The sequence below is a fragment of the Strix aluco genome, chromosome Z (assembly GCF_031877795.1).
Source record: "Strix aluco isolate bStrAlu1 chromosome Z, bStrAlu1.hap1, whole genome shotgun sequence".
NCBI lineage: Eukaryota > Metazoa > Chordata > Aves > Strigiformes > Strigidae > Strix > Strix aluco.
The window spans coordinates 82,821,736-82,841,719 of record NC_133971.1 but is presented as its reverse complement, the minus strand read 5'-3'; the positions used below and the strand labels follow the sequence as shown (position 1 = coordinate 82,841,719).

The 19,984-nt window shown below is 36.1% G+C and overlaps 1 protein-coding gene across 6 annotated transcripts in view; it reads right to left on the bottom strand.

Annotated features, from left to right (window-relative positions):
* Nucleotides 1-1,031: 1,031 nt before the first annotated feature.
* IL31RA (interleukin 31 receptor A) overlaps nucleotides 1,032-19,984 on the bottom strand; it is a 40,268-nt gene continuing 21,315 nt past the window's right edge. For 4 of the 6 annotated variants that reach the window (XM_074812118.1, XM_074812119.1, XM_074812117.1 and 1 more), the window contains 10 exons: nucleotides 18,049-18,214; nucleotides 17,368-17,450; nucleotides 16,605-16,821; nucleotides 14,964-15,146; nucleotides 12,564-12,665; nucleotides 10,349-10,495; nucleotides 7,660-7,800; nucleotides 6,219-6,312; nucleotides 4,579-4,657; nucleotides 1,032-4,125 (listed from right to left, as the gene is read on the bottom strand). In XM_074812118.1, coding sequence (XP_074668219.1) covers nucleotides 3,532-4,125; nucleotides 4,579-4,657; nucleotides 6,219-6,312; nucleotides 7,660-7,800; nucleotides 10,349-10,495; nucleotides 12,564-12,665; nucleotides 14,964-15,146; nucleotides 16,605-16,821; nucleotides 17,368-17,450; nucleotides 18,049-18,214 — 1,806 coding nt within the window. In that variant the 3' untranslated portion in view covers nucleotides 1,032-3,531. The remainder of the gene's footprint in view (nucleotides 4,126-4,578; nucleotides 4,658-6,218; nucleotides 6,313-7,659; nucleotides 7,801-10,348; nucleotides 10,496-12,563; nucleotides 12,666-14,963; nucleotides 15,147-16,604; nucleotides 16,822-17,367; nucleotides 17,451-18,048; nucleotides 18,215-19,984) is intronic. The other 2 variants (XM_074812121.1, XM_074812122.1) reach the window with 2 other exon arrangements.

Here is a 19,984-nt window from a genome sequence, read left to right as displayed (position 1 = left end):
ATGAGATACCAAACTCGGACTAGCAATGCAACTCTTCTAAGTAAGTTCTCACTTGTGAACAGAAGTTGAAACATCTATCTTGAGAAGCCATCAACTATCTTAAAGAGACACATCTATTTATTATAATCAATCCTTCAGGAATAGGAAAAGACAACATGTTATCTGTAATGAAATACGCATTGTGGCCAGATAAACACTGAATAGCACCAGCTAGGTCAGACGCCTTGGCAGTCTGTCTGCGGTAGCTGTTCAGCAGCAAACCACATCATCTATGGAGGAGCATGCACTGACCAAGTGAGTGCTAACTGGAGGAAGAAAGCTTCCTTCTCCACTGCATTAACCACTAACATATGTTTTCCCCCTGTCTGGGCAATTGCAAAGGGCACGAGGAACACAAAAATATGATCGGCTATGTAGTACGGAAAATTTGCCTATAATAGGTTACTCTGTTATACCATAGAGTTGGTGGGATTCCTGTTCAAAGACTTCAAAATTCTGGGAAGTTTAACTCACATAACAATAGACTGAACATCTAATTTAGCTAAAAATCTGGTAAGTGAAAAACATGACTTATTAATAATTTGCAGGGCATAAGCCTTAAGGTCAGAAAGGAATTATTTGTATGATGGACAGAAGAATGACAACTGTTAAGATGCATCAACATCATCTTGAAATTATGCCACAAACTGATCTCTATTAACCTTGCAAAGACCCATACACCTGAGAGATTAATTTTCTGCATTTTAAGGAGGAGTAGAAATGGGCATTCTTCAGATCGGTCATCATGAAATGAAATCTAGGAAGACCACTCTAAAAATAATGACACCAGATGTTCTGTAAAAAGAAGTACCAAAAATGTTAAAATATTGTAGTGTCCAACCTGCCATTGCCACTTGACATTGTAAAAGTGGAATAAACTGCCCAAATACCCAATCTATTTGTGGATCCCTCTCAAAATAGGATCACATTTCTAAATGAATATGGAAATCTAAAATGTCTAAATGGTGTACTGAGTATAAATTGATAAAAACTTTTCCATATGTTCTCAGTTTTATTTTTTTCATGGTTCACAGCATTAGTTTGAAAGACAAATTGTAAAAGGTCAGAAAGAGTACAACTGTGAACGTAAAACAAACCAAGTCCAAGAAGCTGATGTTCCAAAGCACAGGCAAAAGGCAGCCCTAATTTCTGAGATGTACTGAGCCCACTTATTGCATTACCCTTTTGCAGAGAAAATAATGGACAAGCAGTTCCAAAATGGGGAGAGAAAAGCTGCATAGCAATAGAGAAAGAAAAAAAATGGGATGAAAAAGCAGGTTATTACTTACCCTTCAGAAGCTAAGAGGTGTTCTTACAGGGAGATCCTACCCAAACCACCCAGCAAGACCCTCCCCTAATGACCTCTTAAAGTTTGCATTATTTTTATTTTTTACCTGACTCAATCATGTAACTCAGAGTATGCAGCTTTCATATGGTTGCTAAACAATTCCTAGACAGGCCCCAAAATATCTCTGGATCGGTTTATTTTAAAATCTTGTGATATTTTAAAAAATACTGAGATTTAAGGTGAAAAACACCTGCTGTGACTGAGTCAGTGACTTCTGAACCCTAGAGAACGGCAATGTAACTGTGTGTGAGAAGTCCAGAAGCGAGTGAAGCAGCAGGAGCATTGACCCAACCGAAGCTGTATCCTATGCTCATTTCAGAGCATGATTTATCTGAAGCAAGGGATTTTAAGAACAAACATACATACATTTCAGCTTATAGCACTGTGATTGGGAAAGTGATCCAACAAACTTGGGGAGGGGGATAGGAATCAGTGTTGCTGTACAAGTAACATTTGCAGAAATGGTTTTCTCATCCCTTCTTGGAAACTAAGCAAATATTGCTATAAGTAAAAGCAGCTTCCAAACTATACATGAAAAGCCTAAATATAAATTTTACCCTCTCTTCCCCAACACAATGCAAGTAATGGCCAACATATCCAGGGTAGGGCTCAGCCTTCTCATTCATGCTGGACAATGTATTCTCCATTCTCCCACTCTTCTTCCTGCGCAGAAAGGAAAGGCTTTCTATTCCTATTCACATTTGTCTCTCCTTTTTCTATCCCCATGACTCCTGTATCTTTTTCACCCCTAAAGAAGCCTGTAGTTATGCACCAACAGACTGATGCTGTCAGGCCTTTAAATATTCTGAAAATAGTTTAGTCTTAAAATTACTATATGCCACACATGTGCCATACTGAACATTCTCTTTTAACACATTTTACTCTGAGCTGACTCTCCACCTCTTTTTCTTAACCTGTCATTTAACAGAGTAAATATTTTGGTAAGAATTTTACAGTAATAGCTTCTTTCCTGCTGAAAAAAAAAAAATAGCGTGATGGAGAGTTTCCTGCTTAATTGCTGCTGTATAAAATGGAAACTACAAGTAGTTTTATGACTTATCTAAATCATAAAACAAATGACAAAAGTTATAGATTTCATACAGAAATCTATTCCTAAATCAGTTACCTGAGGATATCTGGAGATATTGTTGTAGACTTAGTGTTTTTTCAACACCTTCCAGAAAAATAATTTCCTAAATATAAACTCAGTGCTTATTCCAACACAAGATGTTGTATTTAGTTGAATTTTTTTTCAGTTCATCTCAAAATATCAAAACCTCAACTAGGAAACACAGTTTTAAACTGAGAGAAATTATAGGCAAAGGACAAGAAGATATCCTGCAGTAAACAGAGTTTTAAAAAGCAGCAAACACAGCAAACAAACTGGAGAGACAAAAACAGCACAAAATGCAGAGAATGATTAAAAACACAAGAGAAAGGGAAGGAAGCAACAAAACCAGCATAACGCTACCTCTTCTAAAATGCAGAAAAGTCAGTAGCATATACATAACAAATATCCTCTCATTAGAGACAGAGTAGCTATGAGCCAAACCACTGATTTAAGAGACAGGATGCAAAAAGACAGTTACTGAAATCTACCAAATAATTGCGAAACAGGAGGAACACTATACATAAAACCAGTTATAGAACAATTGAGGGAAATAAGAACAGGAAAGTGGTTCTACTCCATGTAACTTAAGGAATGATTCAGCAGATCCTGGCTCTGTTCGAGTCAGTCCACGTTTCCCCAGCAGAGCTCGGCCACGGGAGCTGGTTGCCTGGGGAGAAATCAGTAAGCTGCTTGCACTGCTTTATGTTCCACAGTAAAGATAAGTTTGTTTTAGCAGACTGATATGGCAGAACTAAGAAGTAGTAAGAAAAGCTACTTCCTTTGCCTCACTACTGATCCATCTATCTAGTAAAAAAAAAACAAAAGCAAACAAAAAAACCCCACCTCACACTGAAAGTGAACCCTGACGGGTATAAACACAGTGCAAAAAATTACTTTACAACTGCTCAAAGGAAAGGGGTGTTTTCATCCAAATGAACTGAGATCAGCGAGGTTAGTACATATGAATACATACAAGCAGCAGCGCTCAAGATACATCTCACAAGGGGACTTTACAAAGGGAAGTTTTCTCATGCTAATGAGCTGTGGCCAGCCCAAACATGTCCAATGTTACATAGGATTGTCCGGCGACATTTTTTTGAAAAGGAGGTAAGACAGTTGATTGGCTTTTGGGTTCATTCTTACTGTGTTCTGACAAATTCTCAGAAATAAGAAATTCCCTTGTTTTAACAGAATTTTTAAGGTATGGATTGAACAGTGCTTTTTCACTGAAATCTTCCAGCTTTAAAGCTTCTTCATTATAATTTTCATTTTTAATTGAAGTCTGTTGGGATCCACATATGTCATCTTCCAGCATTTCTATGGGTTGGATTTCCTTTGCTGGTATCAAAGCTGAATGCATTTGACTTCCGATATCTTGATCAGTAATTATATAAGGCATGGATGGTGAAAAACATTTAGCAACTTCGTTTTTTTCATTATACAGTATCTTTTTATCTCCATTAATCATGCCTTTTGTATTAGTATCAGTACATTCAGAAACATGGTTTCCACAATTCATTAGTAGTGATCCTTCCTGATCTTCAGGGAAACAATGTTCCAAAACACTTATGTCTTCAAAGTCTACGGTTTTAGCCTCAGATGTCACTCCCTTCAAAAATGAATTATTCTGTCAGTAAAAAGAAATAAATTGCAAAATTATAGATAGATAATGTATTTGTTTATTTTTTTAATATATAAAATATTGCCATTTAAGCTCTGTTTAACTCAATTTTAAAAGTGCATTAATACAGAGTTCATGTTAATTTCAGCTGGGATGCAGTTATATGTGAATGAGTACTAAAAATAACAATGTCATTCTGCCCATTTGTTAAACACTTTCATATTAGGCTTTCTGTGCTTAATAAAATAAGGAGTTTTAATGAAGACTTGGAATCAGGCTGGGAGTGTTTCCCTCTTTTCCACTCTAATGAGCCATTTTTGAGACAGAAGTTAAATCCCATTCTCCGCAGATTACACTTTCTATGTAAACCTGATCAACACCACATCATTCAAACAAACATCAAAACTTTAATAAGAAAGAAATATCCAACAATAAAAAAGATAAAACTGCAATTATTACCATAGATACATCAAGAGGCCATTCCACTGCAATGCTCTCTGCAGGATTGGGTATATCAGGCCAGCAAACCTTTTTAAACCTATCATTGAGAAAGGAATTTTAGTCAAATAATGAAAGAAATAGATTAATAAAAATAAAAATTAACAAATCTCCAGAAAGCCCAAATACTGCTAAAATATCAAACTTCCACAACAGAAGTCATTCCTATATTAACACAATCGTTTTCATTAAAATTGTTTTCCTTCACATTAATTCTTATTAAAAAAATATCTCAACAAGTAAAAATCTTGGGCTACAGAGACACTGCAGAAAAATTACTAATGCACAAAAGTCTTCTGTCTTATTATATAGTAGATCAAATAATAGCATGCCAAAATAAGGCTGTATACAAAATCTGTTGTGATTATGTTTCAGGGTGGTTCTTCAGTGAGAAGCCACCTCAGGTAAACTTTGCTCTAGGCAAGTGTCCCTAGCACTACACCACATTAGAGCTATACTGAGTTCTTACATTAACAGCAGATAAATGATGCTGACTGACACTGTAGCTTATAACTGTCCAATGCAGTAGTAAACAGGAAAAAAATTAATCATTCATTGATACTGGGTATATATGTGAGTGAACGAAAACCAGGCCATAGCTTGACTTTTCACATTGCAATTTGATCTACACAAGAATATGAACACTCAACTACATCTCAAAGTATTTTTCAGAATCAAAACACAGTTTCTTTCTACCGTAAAAAGTCAAGAGTACACAACACAGATTAAGATGTAGAAGAGCTGGAACCTATACTTGCTACTTCAACTGTACTTATTACCTGATGTTTCGCATAACAACAATCTTGGTTCTAATAGTTTAGAACACCCCAAAATAGTTAACCTTCTTATTAAGCTTCAACCAAACAACCTAGTCACTTTTCATGCTGAAGAAAGCATATTTTACAACCTTAAAAAATCCTCACAGTCATCTTTGGGATGTTATAGCATCTCCATGCTCTGAAGAAGCAAATTAAAATCTGGCAGGGGACATCTGTGATGGCAGATAAAAGGATTTTATGAATTGTGTATAGATCTGGATCCATACTCATGGATCAAGCACCCAAATGCTTTCATATGATGTAATTTCTAGTTTCTTCACGACTTCTTTAGCTCAAGGGAAGTGTCACAAACTAACAATATTAATGTAGCTAAGACAAGCAATAGGGGTTATCTGAAATGTGTACTAGCTGATATATTAAGAGTGCCTGGGAAACTTTATCTCTGTCATTATCAGCTTTTCAGTAACTGACTTTGAAGTATACTTCCCTCACTTGACGGACCATGGAACTGCAAATGGCATGTAGCATTTTCCATAAACTGATATAGGTAATATGTAAATCTGTTTCTCTTATTCCATTTGTTCTGATTTACTGCACTTTCTAAAATTAATATTTATTTCTGGACTACAGCACATTAACTGCAGTTACAAGATAACCTGTGAACTTAGTTATTTGTTACTTATTTTCTTTTTTAAATTGCTTATTTTCTTGACATTAGTTTGGAATCCAACAAAGGCATTTATAAGACATATAAAAATTTGCCTTTTACAAGTTAAAATGAACTGATTGCATTACATTTTAGAAAGCAGAAGATATACTCACGCATGTTTTTTCAAAATGCATGTTATCCAAAAGCCTAACAGAAACAACATGCTTAATCCAATGGGTAGAGCAATGAAAATAACATCTTCTTTATCTTTAGAGGGGAAAAAACCAAACCACACAGATGTTCATCATTACTTCACGTATTCCCTTAAGACAGTTAATTTTCAACATCCAAGTCATCTAATTAGCACAATTCTAAAGAGCTCTGTCAAGACTAGCCAAAATTACTCATAATACTGGTACTCATTGTACAACATGTCAAAAGACGAGTATTTTGAATCCAACAAGTCACAGTTACTGAGCCAGAAAAGCAGCTCATGATAAGACTTCTTAGGATATCTCAAGAACAGATGTATTGCATTTTAAAATTTCCTTTATTTAATAGAATCACACAAAAATATCAGATTGGAAGGGACATCTGTCAGTCACCTCGTCCAACTCGGAAATTAGAATCAGGTTGCTTAGGATCATACCAAGCCAACCTTTGAAAGTCACCTTGGATGAAGAGTCTACCACCTCTCTGGGCAACTGTTGTTTCAGAGTCACATAAAGCTGCAATACAGTGCCACTTCTACCTGTACTACAAAGTAAACAGTAAATTCAATGCAGGTTTTAAATAGACAGAAAATACAGTTACTCTGACTGAAACAGTGCACAGATTTCTGAGCTAGCTTGCAAGTACCTACCACAGGTAGGTACTGACAGAAGTACAGACTGGACCTCAGCATAGTCTAACTTACTTTGCATTTGACTAGCAAACTAGCAGATGGATTTACAGGCAAAAAATAAATTAACTTCAAGTCCCCAAGTTCAAGGATAGTTCAAGCACTTTTTTATACTTCAGTTTGGCCACCACTGTGACAATTTATGTATGTATTGAAAATGTTCTTCCAGAAGTAGAAATGAGGAAGTGTCTGAACTCCTGAACTGAAGCCACCATACCAACCTCCTCGGTAAAATCTGGCTAAAACAAACAGTAAGAAATAGGAAAAGATATTTCCACACGCACACTGGCCACAACCTGTGCAGTGATCTATTAGTTAAGCTTACATAGCAGAAAGAATCCAATGCAATGCACGGCTATCCTAAATCTAGTATGTCAGATGGAAATATCTACTTTTTAATAAACTGTTAGGCACCCCATCCCATAACTGACAGCATACAAACTGTTGCTCCCACCAACATCCATAGTATTCCACAGCTTTATTGACAGCAAAATAAAGATTTTGGGGTTTGACTTCTGATCTTGAGGTTTTAGTCTGTGACATGATCAGTGAAACTGAGTTAAATTTAGTTAGTGTTGGTAATTCTTCCTTGTCTTAACACTGATTTTTTAAAAAATAAATAAATAAACAAATGCCTAAACAAATATATCCATTATTTCTTACTCCCAAACCTGTTTTTAAAACAGTAATAACTAACCTGGAATATTACTTACTAAATTTCAAAGTCTTGAAGGTTTTGGGCTCTCCACTGGTTCCACCAGCTCCATTGTTTGCCATTATATAGACAGTATATTGTGTATTAGCCTGTAAGGACTTCAGTCTGTATTGCAGAACATCAGAGTTCACTGTTTCACCTTTTTAGGAGAAGATTTATGTCAATAAACACACAAAATAGTGTTATATCAGGGAACCATACAGTTATGCATCTTTTACAATGATAGATCACAAAGTATTTTAAAGACAACTTGAAACACAGAGTGACCTTATCAATCTTTGAGAGAGAAAACTTAAATTACCCATATTTATCAATGCTACTTAAAAGTTTAGGGGAAAAAATAAACCATTATGTATTTATTTTTAAAAATAAACACACATTTTTTTGCTAATATTAAAGATAGGCAAATTATGATCCCTTGTGTTTTATTTTATCATTGAAAACAGTGCTTTGAGAAGTTTATTTCCTGGAACCTAGGCTCAGAAATTAAAAACTTAAAAAATTTTCTGCAGCTCATGAAATTTAACTATATTTCTAGTACATGCAGTTCGACACTAATCATCCAAAAGTATGCAATCTACCAGCATTGGGATATCACCCCAATAAAGTCAGAGGAAAGCCAAAATCAACAGGAATTCTTTTCCAAGTTTCAAAATGCTTTTCCAAACAGAACTCAAGATTTCCAATACCTTCTCCATTACTGGAATTAGTAAGATATGCTTCTCTTTTAAATTTTTTTAAGCAGGGCATATATCACAACATTCTATGACTATGAACAGTATTAAAAGCATATTCATATCATGAAATTAAAGTCACTAAAACATTTTCTGATGCATGAAGTCAAAGCCAACTCATGTCATCATTCACTTCAGTCCAGAAACACTCAGGAAATAGATATAGGGCAGTATGCACTGAGATTAAACAAACTCAATTTCTCTTAAATCAAAGAGGGGAAAGTGAAGTTCTAGAGTTAAAAGGCCATCAGTTAAGTCACCTTGGCACAAACTCCATGTTCTATTCTTATCAACAAGATGCGACATCAGAGAAGCCTCAAAAAACATCAGTACAATAGTGTTTTGCCATTTATATTTAACTCCTTCAAGTTGCTATTTAAAACTAATTTCCTAAAGGAACTAATCTGAACCCCTAAAATGGGCACAGTCTGCTTTATATTATAAGTAACATGGAGACATACAGCTCCACAACAGGAGGCTGCATGTGTTGAGGATGAACCCATACAAAGCAGTCAGCATTAAATTACTCAGAAACCAACATGGCACGAGAAGTTGCATGTAGAGGACTGAATGTGACAGAAATAATCAGCTTCCTCTTTCTAATTTAAAAATTATCAAGAATACTCTTGCCCTGGCTCCAAACTGGATATCCAGAAGCAATTGAAAACACCACAAGATTTGTAAGGTTGAGTTATTTTTAAATAAGATTATGTTAGGTGTCTGTTAACAGTGATGTCTGAAACAAAGGAGGAAAAAGAACCATTTCTGAAGCGCTGAATCATCCAACAGCATTCTTCATAAACTACACAGGACGAACAAATTTAGGTCACTGAAACACTTCTCATGAAAGATTCTGCTGAGATTTAGGCTAGAGAAGTTCTGAATAGATTACTGACACCTTGGATGGATATTACTTCTGAGGTAGGAGATTCATAATATGCTCAAAAAATTATGCTATCAGCCTCCAGAGCAGAAAAGCGATATCCAGCACAGAAAATCAAGCACATTTGAAGAAATTAATTTAAAAACTATGTTCAGAGAAACTATTTCTTGGCAGCTTGTTTTAGCTTCTGACTAGCATTTGCTATTTTGCTTTTATTATAAAACTGACTGTAAAAACATTTTTACCAGAAAATTTCCACCATACTGTTCCAGAAGCTGAGAACATGAGAAAAGCATCCTTCCAAGGACATGCATGGAGCTTATAAATGCACTGAATCCTCGTTAGGTTCAAATTCATGAATTTGCACAGGATCTATGACTCTTCAATATATTTCAGCTCCACTTTACCGCCTCTACTTCTATCATGACTTTTCCATTGGCTTCAGAGGTGTGTCACGATGAGAGAGAGATGTGAAGATGGAGGGAGACTAGTACATATGTAAAAGGGGAAAACGGCAAGTATCTGACAAATAATACTCTCCCATTTGGCATAAACCTGCTAATTTTAATTTTTTATTGTTAGTGGAGAACAATCAGCAAAAAGCCTCTCATATATGAATTTCCATCCTGGTCTGGAAAGGGAAGAAGAATGGTAGTGCCATACACTGATTAGATTTATCACATGGAGATCCATCAGATTTGCATCTGAGAAGCAGAAAGGATGATGTGGTCAACAGTCATGGCTACACTATCATGGGCAGTACAATACTAATAGCAAAAAAATTAACTGAGAGCAATCAGTGTTGTACAAAAATAAGTTCAGAACGAAGAAATTAAGCAAGAGTACACATGTAGTATTAAAGCAGGGACTATTCACTAGAATACCGCATCATTTCAATTAAACCCACAAAAGTTTTTAATCTTTATGTAAGCCACATTTTAGTACCATTATTTTCATACATACTTATAAGATACAATAATAAAGTGTGCTAATAACTATGAAAATAACTATCTTCAGACAGCAGATTGTCATAACCCTGTTGAAAGCACCAATGTGTAGTGCATACTTACTCAATTCTTTTCCATCTTCAGGTTTATAAAATATTGTATAGCTACTGATAAATCCATTTCTTTTCTCCTTTGTAATCTCCTTCCATTTTATTGTAACTTCGTTTTTCCCTGGAATGCCTGTGTCAGCCACAGGTCCTTCTGATGGCTCTAAACAGAAGCATTATAAAATTAAAAAGGTAGTAAAATAGTCTTAAGTACCACAGTGTAATCCATCTATGTTACTTCACATATACCAGTAACATTAGAGGCAACAAATGTTCAAGTAAGTATGTCATCTCAATACTCTGATATAGCCCTTAACTTTTCTCACCCTCTTTAATGTGTGCTTTCTTCTGATAATATTTCCCCTCATCTATTCTAGCATTTGCATAGTTCTGAAAGTTACTTCATCCAAATACCTCAAGATCACAGAATCACAGAATGAATCATAGAATAGTTTGGGTTGGAAGGGACCTTAAAGATCATCTAGTTCCAACCCCCCTGCCATGGACAGGGACACCTTCCACTACATCAGGTTGCCCAAAGCCCCGTCCAACCTGGCCTTGAACACTTCCAGGGAGGGGGCAGCCACAGCTCCTCTGGGCAACCTCTTCCAGTACCCCACCACCCTCGCAGAAAAGAATTTCTTCCTTATATCTAATCTAAATCTACCCTCTTTCAGTTTAAAACCACTACCCCTCATCCTATCCCCACCCTCCCCACCTTTCCTGTAGCCCCCTTTAAGTAGTAGAAGGCCACTAGAAGGTCTCCCTGGAGCCTTCTCTTCTCCAGGCTGAACAACCCCAACTCTCTCAGCCTGTCCTCATAAGGGAGGTGCTCCAGCCCCCTGATCATCTTTGTGGCCTCCTCTGGACCTGCTCGAGCAGGTCCATGTCCTCTGTATGTTGGTGGCCCCAGAGCTGGACACAGCACTGCAGGTGGGGTCTCACAAGAGCCGCGTAGAGGAGCAGAATCACCTCCCTTGACCTGCTGGCCACACTTTTCTTGATGCAGTCCAGGATACAGTTGGCTTTCTGGGCTGCAAGCACACATTGATGGCTCATATTTAATTTTCCATCCACTAATACCCCCAAGTCCTTCTCAAGATCATTAAAAGGTTCCATCCTCACCACAATCAGAGAGATCAAGAGGTAAAACATCCTTATGCACTAATGGGGGAACTCAGGTGCAAGGTCTCTGTATATGCAGGACATCTCTGGCTGAGCTGAAATTCAACTGGGGTCTCCAGCACCCCCAGTCTTTGCCCATTACATTAGACAAAGTCTTTCTACTTATACAACTTCACATGTATTGCTCGTAACTTTGAAGCAAGAGTTCTCTGTACCTCAGTTTTAAAACAAGTATCCTCCTTCCCATTCTCTGACAACCTTTAGTACTGCCACAGCTCCCTATGAACAGGAAAGCACTCAAAACAAAGTTCTAATTGTGCTAGTAAGTATTATTCAAACATACAATAATCCATTACTTCCTCCTAGTAATTATTGGTTTAGTAGTGCATTGTACTATGTGTACATGCACACTTACATAGCCCTGTGTACGCACACACACAAATTGACATTTTCACCTGAAATCTTAAAATTACCAGCAAACTACATTCTTACAGCTGGATGTAGAGATCACTCAATTCACATTAAACTTCTACAAATTAAGAAACCTTCCTCCCCAAAACACTATTTCATCCACAGTCTCTATCTAATCACAAACATCACGACTTCTTACCATTTTTAATGTGCAGGACTGCAAATATTTTGTTACAGTATAAAATTTAACAAAAAGCAAGCTTTTCAAGCCATCTGTTTTATTCTGTCTCCTTTATTCTATCTCCTCATATATTAGGACTGATAAATGCAGTCAAGTATTAAAATCAAGTCTAATTTTATATCTAAATGAGTTGTAACATTTAAGATAGCTAGTTTAAAAAACTTTCATGTTTGTAGCTATACTGTTTCCAAGTGCTCTATATACAGTATGTAAACTTTACAACAAATGAGTGGATTCAAGCAGCAATGTACCTCTATCATAAGATACAAATTTTCTTTACTGAACAATTCAGCAGCTGATCTATGAACAGAAACCTGGAAGCCTGAAACCTGTTTTTTTTTGAGTACCTGCATCTCTCCTTTAGTAATGCCAGTACCAAATTGCTCAGAGATAATACACCTTGAGAGACAAACTACAACATACCCTTCACAACATTATTAGTTAAAATACGTACTTTTTTCTTGAACATAAGTTTGTATGGAACATGGAGCTGCTACTTTATTTCCATATAAAGGATACACCGAGATGTTATAGCATATAAATGGTTTAAAGTTTTCTGTAAAGGAAAAAAGGAAATATTTACATACAATTCCCTATGTGAGATTAAATCAATGAAAGTAGAATAAATCACAGTACAGTTCTAAATATACTGTTACAGACCTCTATTTTCTTCAGCTTTTTAGCAAGCATGATATATATTTATTACATCGAATGCTCATTACTGCCCTTAACATAACGAATTTTATTTAGTAGCATTCATAAGAGTACTTGTTTCTGACTCATTCTCACTAGGAATACTTTGAATGAGTAATTATACTTCAGCCTTATACATCCTCTCTGTACGAAGCCATTTATTCATCTTGTAACAGTTTAAGGTTTTGCCGGAAGTTTTTATTTTCAAATAACCAGCATAAAATGTTACTTCCAGGAATATTTTTAATTGCACGTAACTTTAGGTTTACTGCTCTGCAGAAGAGAGTTTTGTCTCATGCATGAAACAGCTTAAAAGGCAGAGTGGAGCCCCAGCTCTTAACTCTACACTGATGTTCCAGTTATGCCAACTGCAGATCTGATTCTAATAGGCTTGACTCGAAAGTACAATTGTACAAACGTAATCTCTGCAGTAGAATTTTATGTTTCAAAACACAGTTCATTCTGGAAATGAAGTTTTGAACTCTGAACAATCTAGCAGTCAAGTAATCAATAGAGTGCACCCCCTACTTATGAGCAACTCTCATCAATTCTGAGAGGACACATCTGTGGCTTTACACCCCATGGGATGAAACCAGCGTAAAGGGTTTCCTAGACCATTCCTTCTCAAGTTCTGCAGCTTCTTCAGCAGGAATAATGGCTATTGACAGATCCCTGCATTATATCTGCTCTCTGCTGCTTTTTCAGTCCCTTACACCTACTGCAACCCAGAAAAAGTTATGATACTCCATATGTCATCCTTAAAATAATTCCAGGCCTGAATAACACTGTCTGAATTTGCTTGACATTCTTAATGTGGCTTGTGCTTAGTGTAAACAAAGATCTCCTAATAATGTTGAGGAGGAAAGTTGTTGGTTTTTTATAGTGAGAACAGCTATAAAGAGCATTTAGTCCCCATATTAAATTGCTGAAATAGTGCCATCTTCAGCATAGGACTCAAGACTCACCCATCTCAGTTCAATATGTAATAAAGTGCTCTTGAATTTTACTTGAAGCAGACTTTTGTTTCACTTGTTTTACTGTACCACATAAACAGTATTTAAATCACTGTTGTCTGAGCCAGTAAGACAAATTCCATGGGCAAGCTAGCTATATACATCATTAATGAACCAAGTGTTCCTTTTCACTTTAGAAAATGCAGGGTACTTGCTTTCTGAAAACTTTGGAGATTCTTTTCCCTTAATGTAGGATTAAGAAAGATCCTTGTATGAACAAGAACCACTTTCAAATCTGATAAATTTCACTTCACTAATGGAGAATCAAAGAACTAATAATCTAAAATTCACTTATCACATATATTAGTCATTTTCACCCTTATTCCTATGTTTGTAAAAAAAATCCAGATGTATACAGAAAAGCAGATGCATTTTATTAGCTAAAGTAATATGCATGGGTTATTCACATCAACATCAACATTCAAGGCTTTGCCTTTGCACATACCTCTTTAGCTCTGCACACTGTTTTTTCATTGAAACTACATACGCATAGCCAAAACATTACTACTTAAAGAGATTATCTGTTAAAAAAAGTCAGCCTCTAAAACAAAAAAAGTAAACAGATCCTCACCTATTCATCAGTGCATCATAAAGCCACTGAAACTTCTTAGAAATGCCTTGGGTCACAATACAAATGTGATTGTGTGATACTTAACATGTCAGATTGACAAATCACTTCACTTGCTTAATTTAAAGTAGAATTCTCCTTCAAACCCTCTTTCAGGCTTCTTGCTCTCTCTCTAACACACATGAAGACACATGGTATTTTCCCATCTTCAAATTATTTTTTTTGGTTCTAGATTTCTCTGCTAAAATAGTGTACATCTATCATAGGCCTCCCTACTGGAAGATTTATGACATAAGATCAAGACACAGAAGTGCTTAAACATGAAATACGTAGCCTAATCCTACATGGGAGCAATCACCATCTTCCATGTTGTGTGAAAATCTGAGAGTTAAAATTGCTATTAAATTACATGCAAAGATTTCAATAAAGCATGTAATAATACTGTTATTTTTTTAAATGGTCTGAGGAAAGCTGGATAAGTTCATCCTTGTTTGTTCTTTCTGGTCTACCTATAAATAAATATACATAAATACATATATATCTGTACATTGTTACAGCTGTAGCTGATAAATGAACATACTTTTGTTAGTTTTCCAGTTTGTAGAATTTGATACATATTGCCATGATCTACCAAAGGGATCTGTCTCCAATTCCTCATACCACTCAAGTACATATTCGGTTACTTCTGGTTCAGAGGCTATCCATGTCACAACCACTTCTTCATTTGTTGTAAAGGTCCTCACTGTTTCAATAATCTGAGAAGCTAAAAATTTAACAGAAAATGTCAGCAATTCTATCTTCATAAAAACTGCAGCAAGAAAACAATCCAATTATAGCAAGCTGAGACTGCTTCTTTAGAAGAGTATGGGATTTAGTCAAGGTTAAAAAAAAGGTTTATAAAGTTACTTTATACCTATTTTCACATGCATGTACTCTAAATATTTTAAAATGAAGCATATAAGAATTGTTACAAGGAAAAGGTGCAGGGGGGGCTGACTGAGGAGATGATACTCAAGGAGATTTACACATACAGAATCAAAGACCAGTCTCTCTTTTAGGATCTGAATTTTTCAGTTTGAAAAATTTTAAAAACCAATTTATGATCAAATTTACAGGTAGTGCAGATAAGCAAGTTTTGATTGAGAAACAGGAAAGCAGTAAATCAAGTCAGCAAGGTCATGAATGACGGTGAAGCAAACGTGAACCATCAACCTGCAGAATAGAGGTAATGAAAGTCTGAGTGAAAACTCAACCTGGCAAAGCAGAGGGAAAAAAGACCCGGTGAAGCAGAGGGAAGAGAGATGTATGTAGGGAAAAAAAGCATGTCACAGCATGAAAAAAAAAAATCAGAAAAACATTTACTGTGGGATATAGAAGGTCAGCAACCTCCAGGAAAAGACGACATCATGTCTACATATCAGTTTTCTGATAAAACTGGAATTTGATTGAGCAATTCCAGTGGGACACTTGCGCTTATTTCATGAATGACTGATGTAGAAGTGATTCAAGGGTATCAAATGCAAACTCTCTTCTGGATCATGGGTAGGCAGCAGGATGTTGCAATACAAGGCTCACAGAGATACCAGAATTAAACGTAAGAGTCAAAGAACACAACTGTTGTGCTAGAGCAGACCAGCTTCCTAACTCTGGCAGTGGGTGCAGGAATGCATATGAAATGAGAGTAAACACAATGTTTCTCTCTCCACTTCCACTGATGCATCTTAGGGACTTTGTATTAAATACGTCTTTGAATGATGTTGTTAAATGCACTTCAATAATGCTCTGTGGTAACCAATCTTATGACCTAGTAGAGGGATGAGACAGAATTGGGTTGGACTCCCTAAGCTTATCTGGGAGGCCCAAGGTTAAAAAACAAAACCAAAAAACCCTCAGAAAGTAATAAAATAGAAATTCTAAGAAGACATCAGAAAGTGCTGGTATCTTAACAACTGTATCTCAAAACAAAAACCTCCAAAATAATTGTCTCTAACAAGAACATGGTATGGGATAGCAAAATACACCAGATAATACTGTTCTAGTAAAAAGTAATGGACTACACAGCTTTGTACATAATACAGTTCTATATATGTAGGTCTATGACAAAAGTCCTTACTACAATTTTGCTTCCACTGTAACAGAACTTAAACAGATGTTCAACACTGTAAAAAAGATAATTTTTTTGTTAATGAGAAAAATATATCAGGATATTGAGAAATCTTACTTTTTTCATCAGTGGATGGAATCCTCAAAATAGCTTCAGGAGAATTTCCAGCAGAGTTATAGGCAGTAATAGATATTATGTACGCCTCTTCATTTAAAAGTAGAACAATTTTCTTATCAGTAGAGACATTTGTCATTTTAAGTGCAGCATTGTTTTCTGGAAAATACTGTATTTTGTAGCCCAGAATTCTCCCAGACGGTGGAAAGCTGTCTAATGGCTATTAAAAAAACATGCAGTAGTGTTTCACAATATTATTTGTATAATCAAAAGTATATACTGTATTAAAGAGTCCAGATCAAATTACAAAATGATTATACTATATTTAGAAAAGCAAGGTACTTTCTTCAGTCCCATCTTCAGGACAGTCAGCTGTGACAACTTCATTGAAGGAAAGGTTCAAAAGTCAAATACTGAGATTTGAAATGCAAAGAGCCTCTAGTCACTCTACTAGAAGATTAAAGTGAATTTAACCACAGCTTTGGTAAGCCATATTATTTAAGAGCAGTTGTAAGGACTTTCAATCAGATTTTCCAGGGATCTGAACCCAATTAAACCCTTCCTTTCTGCACAGACTAAAACACCCTATTCATCTACCATTCAGTACACAAAAGCCTTTTCAATTCTACTTTAGTTCAGTGAGATATTTTTTCTGATGACAGCAAAAAACCCTGGCAGTTTTATGTCCTACAACACTAAAATACTTCAATGCGACATCAGCTGCAGGATACTAATACGATTATCAATTCACAAAAAGAGTATATACCTTCCACATAAGATGCACAGATCTACTTCCAGCTGGGTGTGAAGACTCAATTACCCTCCACAAATCCACTTTTTCTGAAGGAGCTATTTAAAGACACAAAAATATCTTGAAATTTGTTGTTATATTAAAAAGATAGTGTATTATGGTAAAACCAATTAGACTGTGGTTTTGAAATCTTTTGAGAGCAACTTATTAAACAGAAGTTTTCCCTTGCGTACTGTTGTGCCTTTTTTCCCTAATTAGTACAGCTACTCCCTTTCCATATGTTTTCTTCTGTTTTATTTGTTAAGTTCTAGAGAAGATTTTCTAGTCTTATAACTGGCAATTTAACTTCTCTACTTATAGTTAATTTCATTAAATATACTTGCTACACTACATTTCTGCTATTTAGCCATGTTCAGTCTCCATCTACACTCTTAATTTTTCCTCTCTTCACTGTCTGTCTATTCACCCATTTTCTTCCTTAGTCCTATGCTGTTTGTATCACCTCTCAAATCTCCTCCAGTCCTTGCTCTTGTCTTCCAGTTCTCTCTCTATTTAAACGAAATACATGTGTTCTGTTTAAACAACAGAATTCTAAATTCAAGAGACTGATAATATGCTGAAAATCCAGTTTTCCATTATTAAATCCTAATGCCCCAAAGTGTAACCAAAGAAAAACTTGCTAAATAGTTACCCTACCTTTCTCTTCTGTGCTTGCTGTTTTCCCTCTACTCCATTCACTCCAGAATATTGACACAACACTGATACACCGAATGGCAACCAGATATTCTGTGGAGTCCCACAGACCTGTGAGATTACATGATCCTGTTTTCTCTGCAGAACTCAGTGGGACAGTGACAATTTCCTGAAAGTAGATGCATGAACAAAAACTATTCACTATAAAATTGCATGCAGACATTTGACTTAGTTTTTAAAAAAAGTACACAAAGGATGCAGTTTTCATGTGTCCCACCTCACTCCTCTGAAACTCAAAATTACTTGTTTCATTTTTCATTTTTCTGTGTATCATCTTCATTCCTCCTGTAGAGCTCCAGGGTCTGAAGAACTTGAGCCAAAACTAGGTCTGTACTGACCGACCTGTAGCTTGAACTGTGTGCAGTTCACATGCGATTCTAGAGCAGCTATGCTGGCACAGGAACTGGTGGGAAGCAACACGGCACTTCTCAAGCAAATATCACCATAATGTCCTGGATACACCTCCACTTCACAGCAGAAGCATCACTGGAGAAGCAGTGATCACCTGCAGCTTGTGAGCCACCTGGGTACTCAGTTTCTTTCCAGAGTTACAGGGTCTTCTAGCTCTTAGCCATATAACAGTGTAGGCCATCCCAAAGATTATCACCATATCAGTAAAATGAAAAGATCAACGAAAACACAGAAAATTCTGGTACCCAGAGAATAAAAGATGAAGCCTTTAACTAGCTGAAGGAAGACAAGAGTACAAGAAATAACTGATGCAATATCTTCTTAGAAAAGGAATGACAAAGTGAGTAATTTCCTCATATTAAAAGGAGCCCACTCACATTGCATTGATGGAAATCAGAAGCTAGATTGTTCCTTCAAAACAAAATGTGAAAGAAAACATGAAAACCAGGATTTGGAACTGATGCATCAACTCAACTGGTCCGACAAAAGGAAGTAGAAGAAAACTGCAGGAACAATAGAAAGATTGAAGTGTTTGTGTACAGAAGGATTGATATAATCACTACACCAACATTAATGTTTTCTCTTCCAAATTGCAAAAATTAATCAATAATTAACAACTCTCCTCCTCTCAAGTGTCAGATGACTGAAACTGAAAGATGATAAAATAAACGTTCAAGCTAGTTAAATTCTAACAAGGTCAGCAAAGTTAAGTTTTAGAATAAGGAAGATTCCCTCTCAGGAGCTAAACTGAAGTAGTAATGTCACGTAGATGTAAAACACAGGGCAAAAACCTGTGAAGAAATTCTTGTCTTCCACCAGTTGAACATTCCAATGAAAAGTAAATCAAACTATAAGAATACAAAATGGAGACACCCACTCCTTTGAACAACATAATCGGAAGTGCACTGCCTAATGAAACTGAAAATTTCAGTCCATTCTGATCTCAAGAAACTCATTGTCAAAAACAGAAAACAGCTTCTACAAGAACAAATTCAGGGATCTACAAAGCACTGCTAGGTGACAGACAATTTAGCCAACCTTAAAAAGGGCTTCAGAACTATTATCAACCCCCTGCAGAACCTGACACAGAATTGTAGACACTCCAGACTAGCTTTTAGTTACTTGCCAAAAAGCTGTTAACATTTAATTATAACTAGAAACTTAGTATATGGAAGTAGAAAGATAGGTCATCTGTTTTTCACTCAGTAAAAACAGTTCACAGCAAACTATATAGATTGTTTTGGTAGGAAGACTTAAAAGGTCAAGAAAATATCTATCATTTGTTCAAACATTTTGGGGGGTTTTTTTGCGTATATGTGCTGACAGACAGGAAAACAGCTCCTATGTCTAACTGATGGCTTGAGGCTGTCTTTGCTGGACACTGCCATTGGATTGGCTACAGACAAAACTGAATCATGTCTGTCTAAGAACCTACGGAACTAAACGCACTGGATTTTTGTCTTTACTG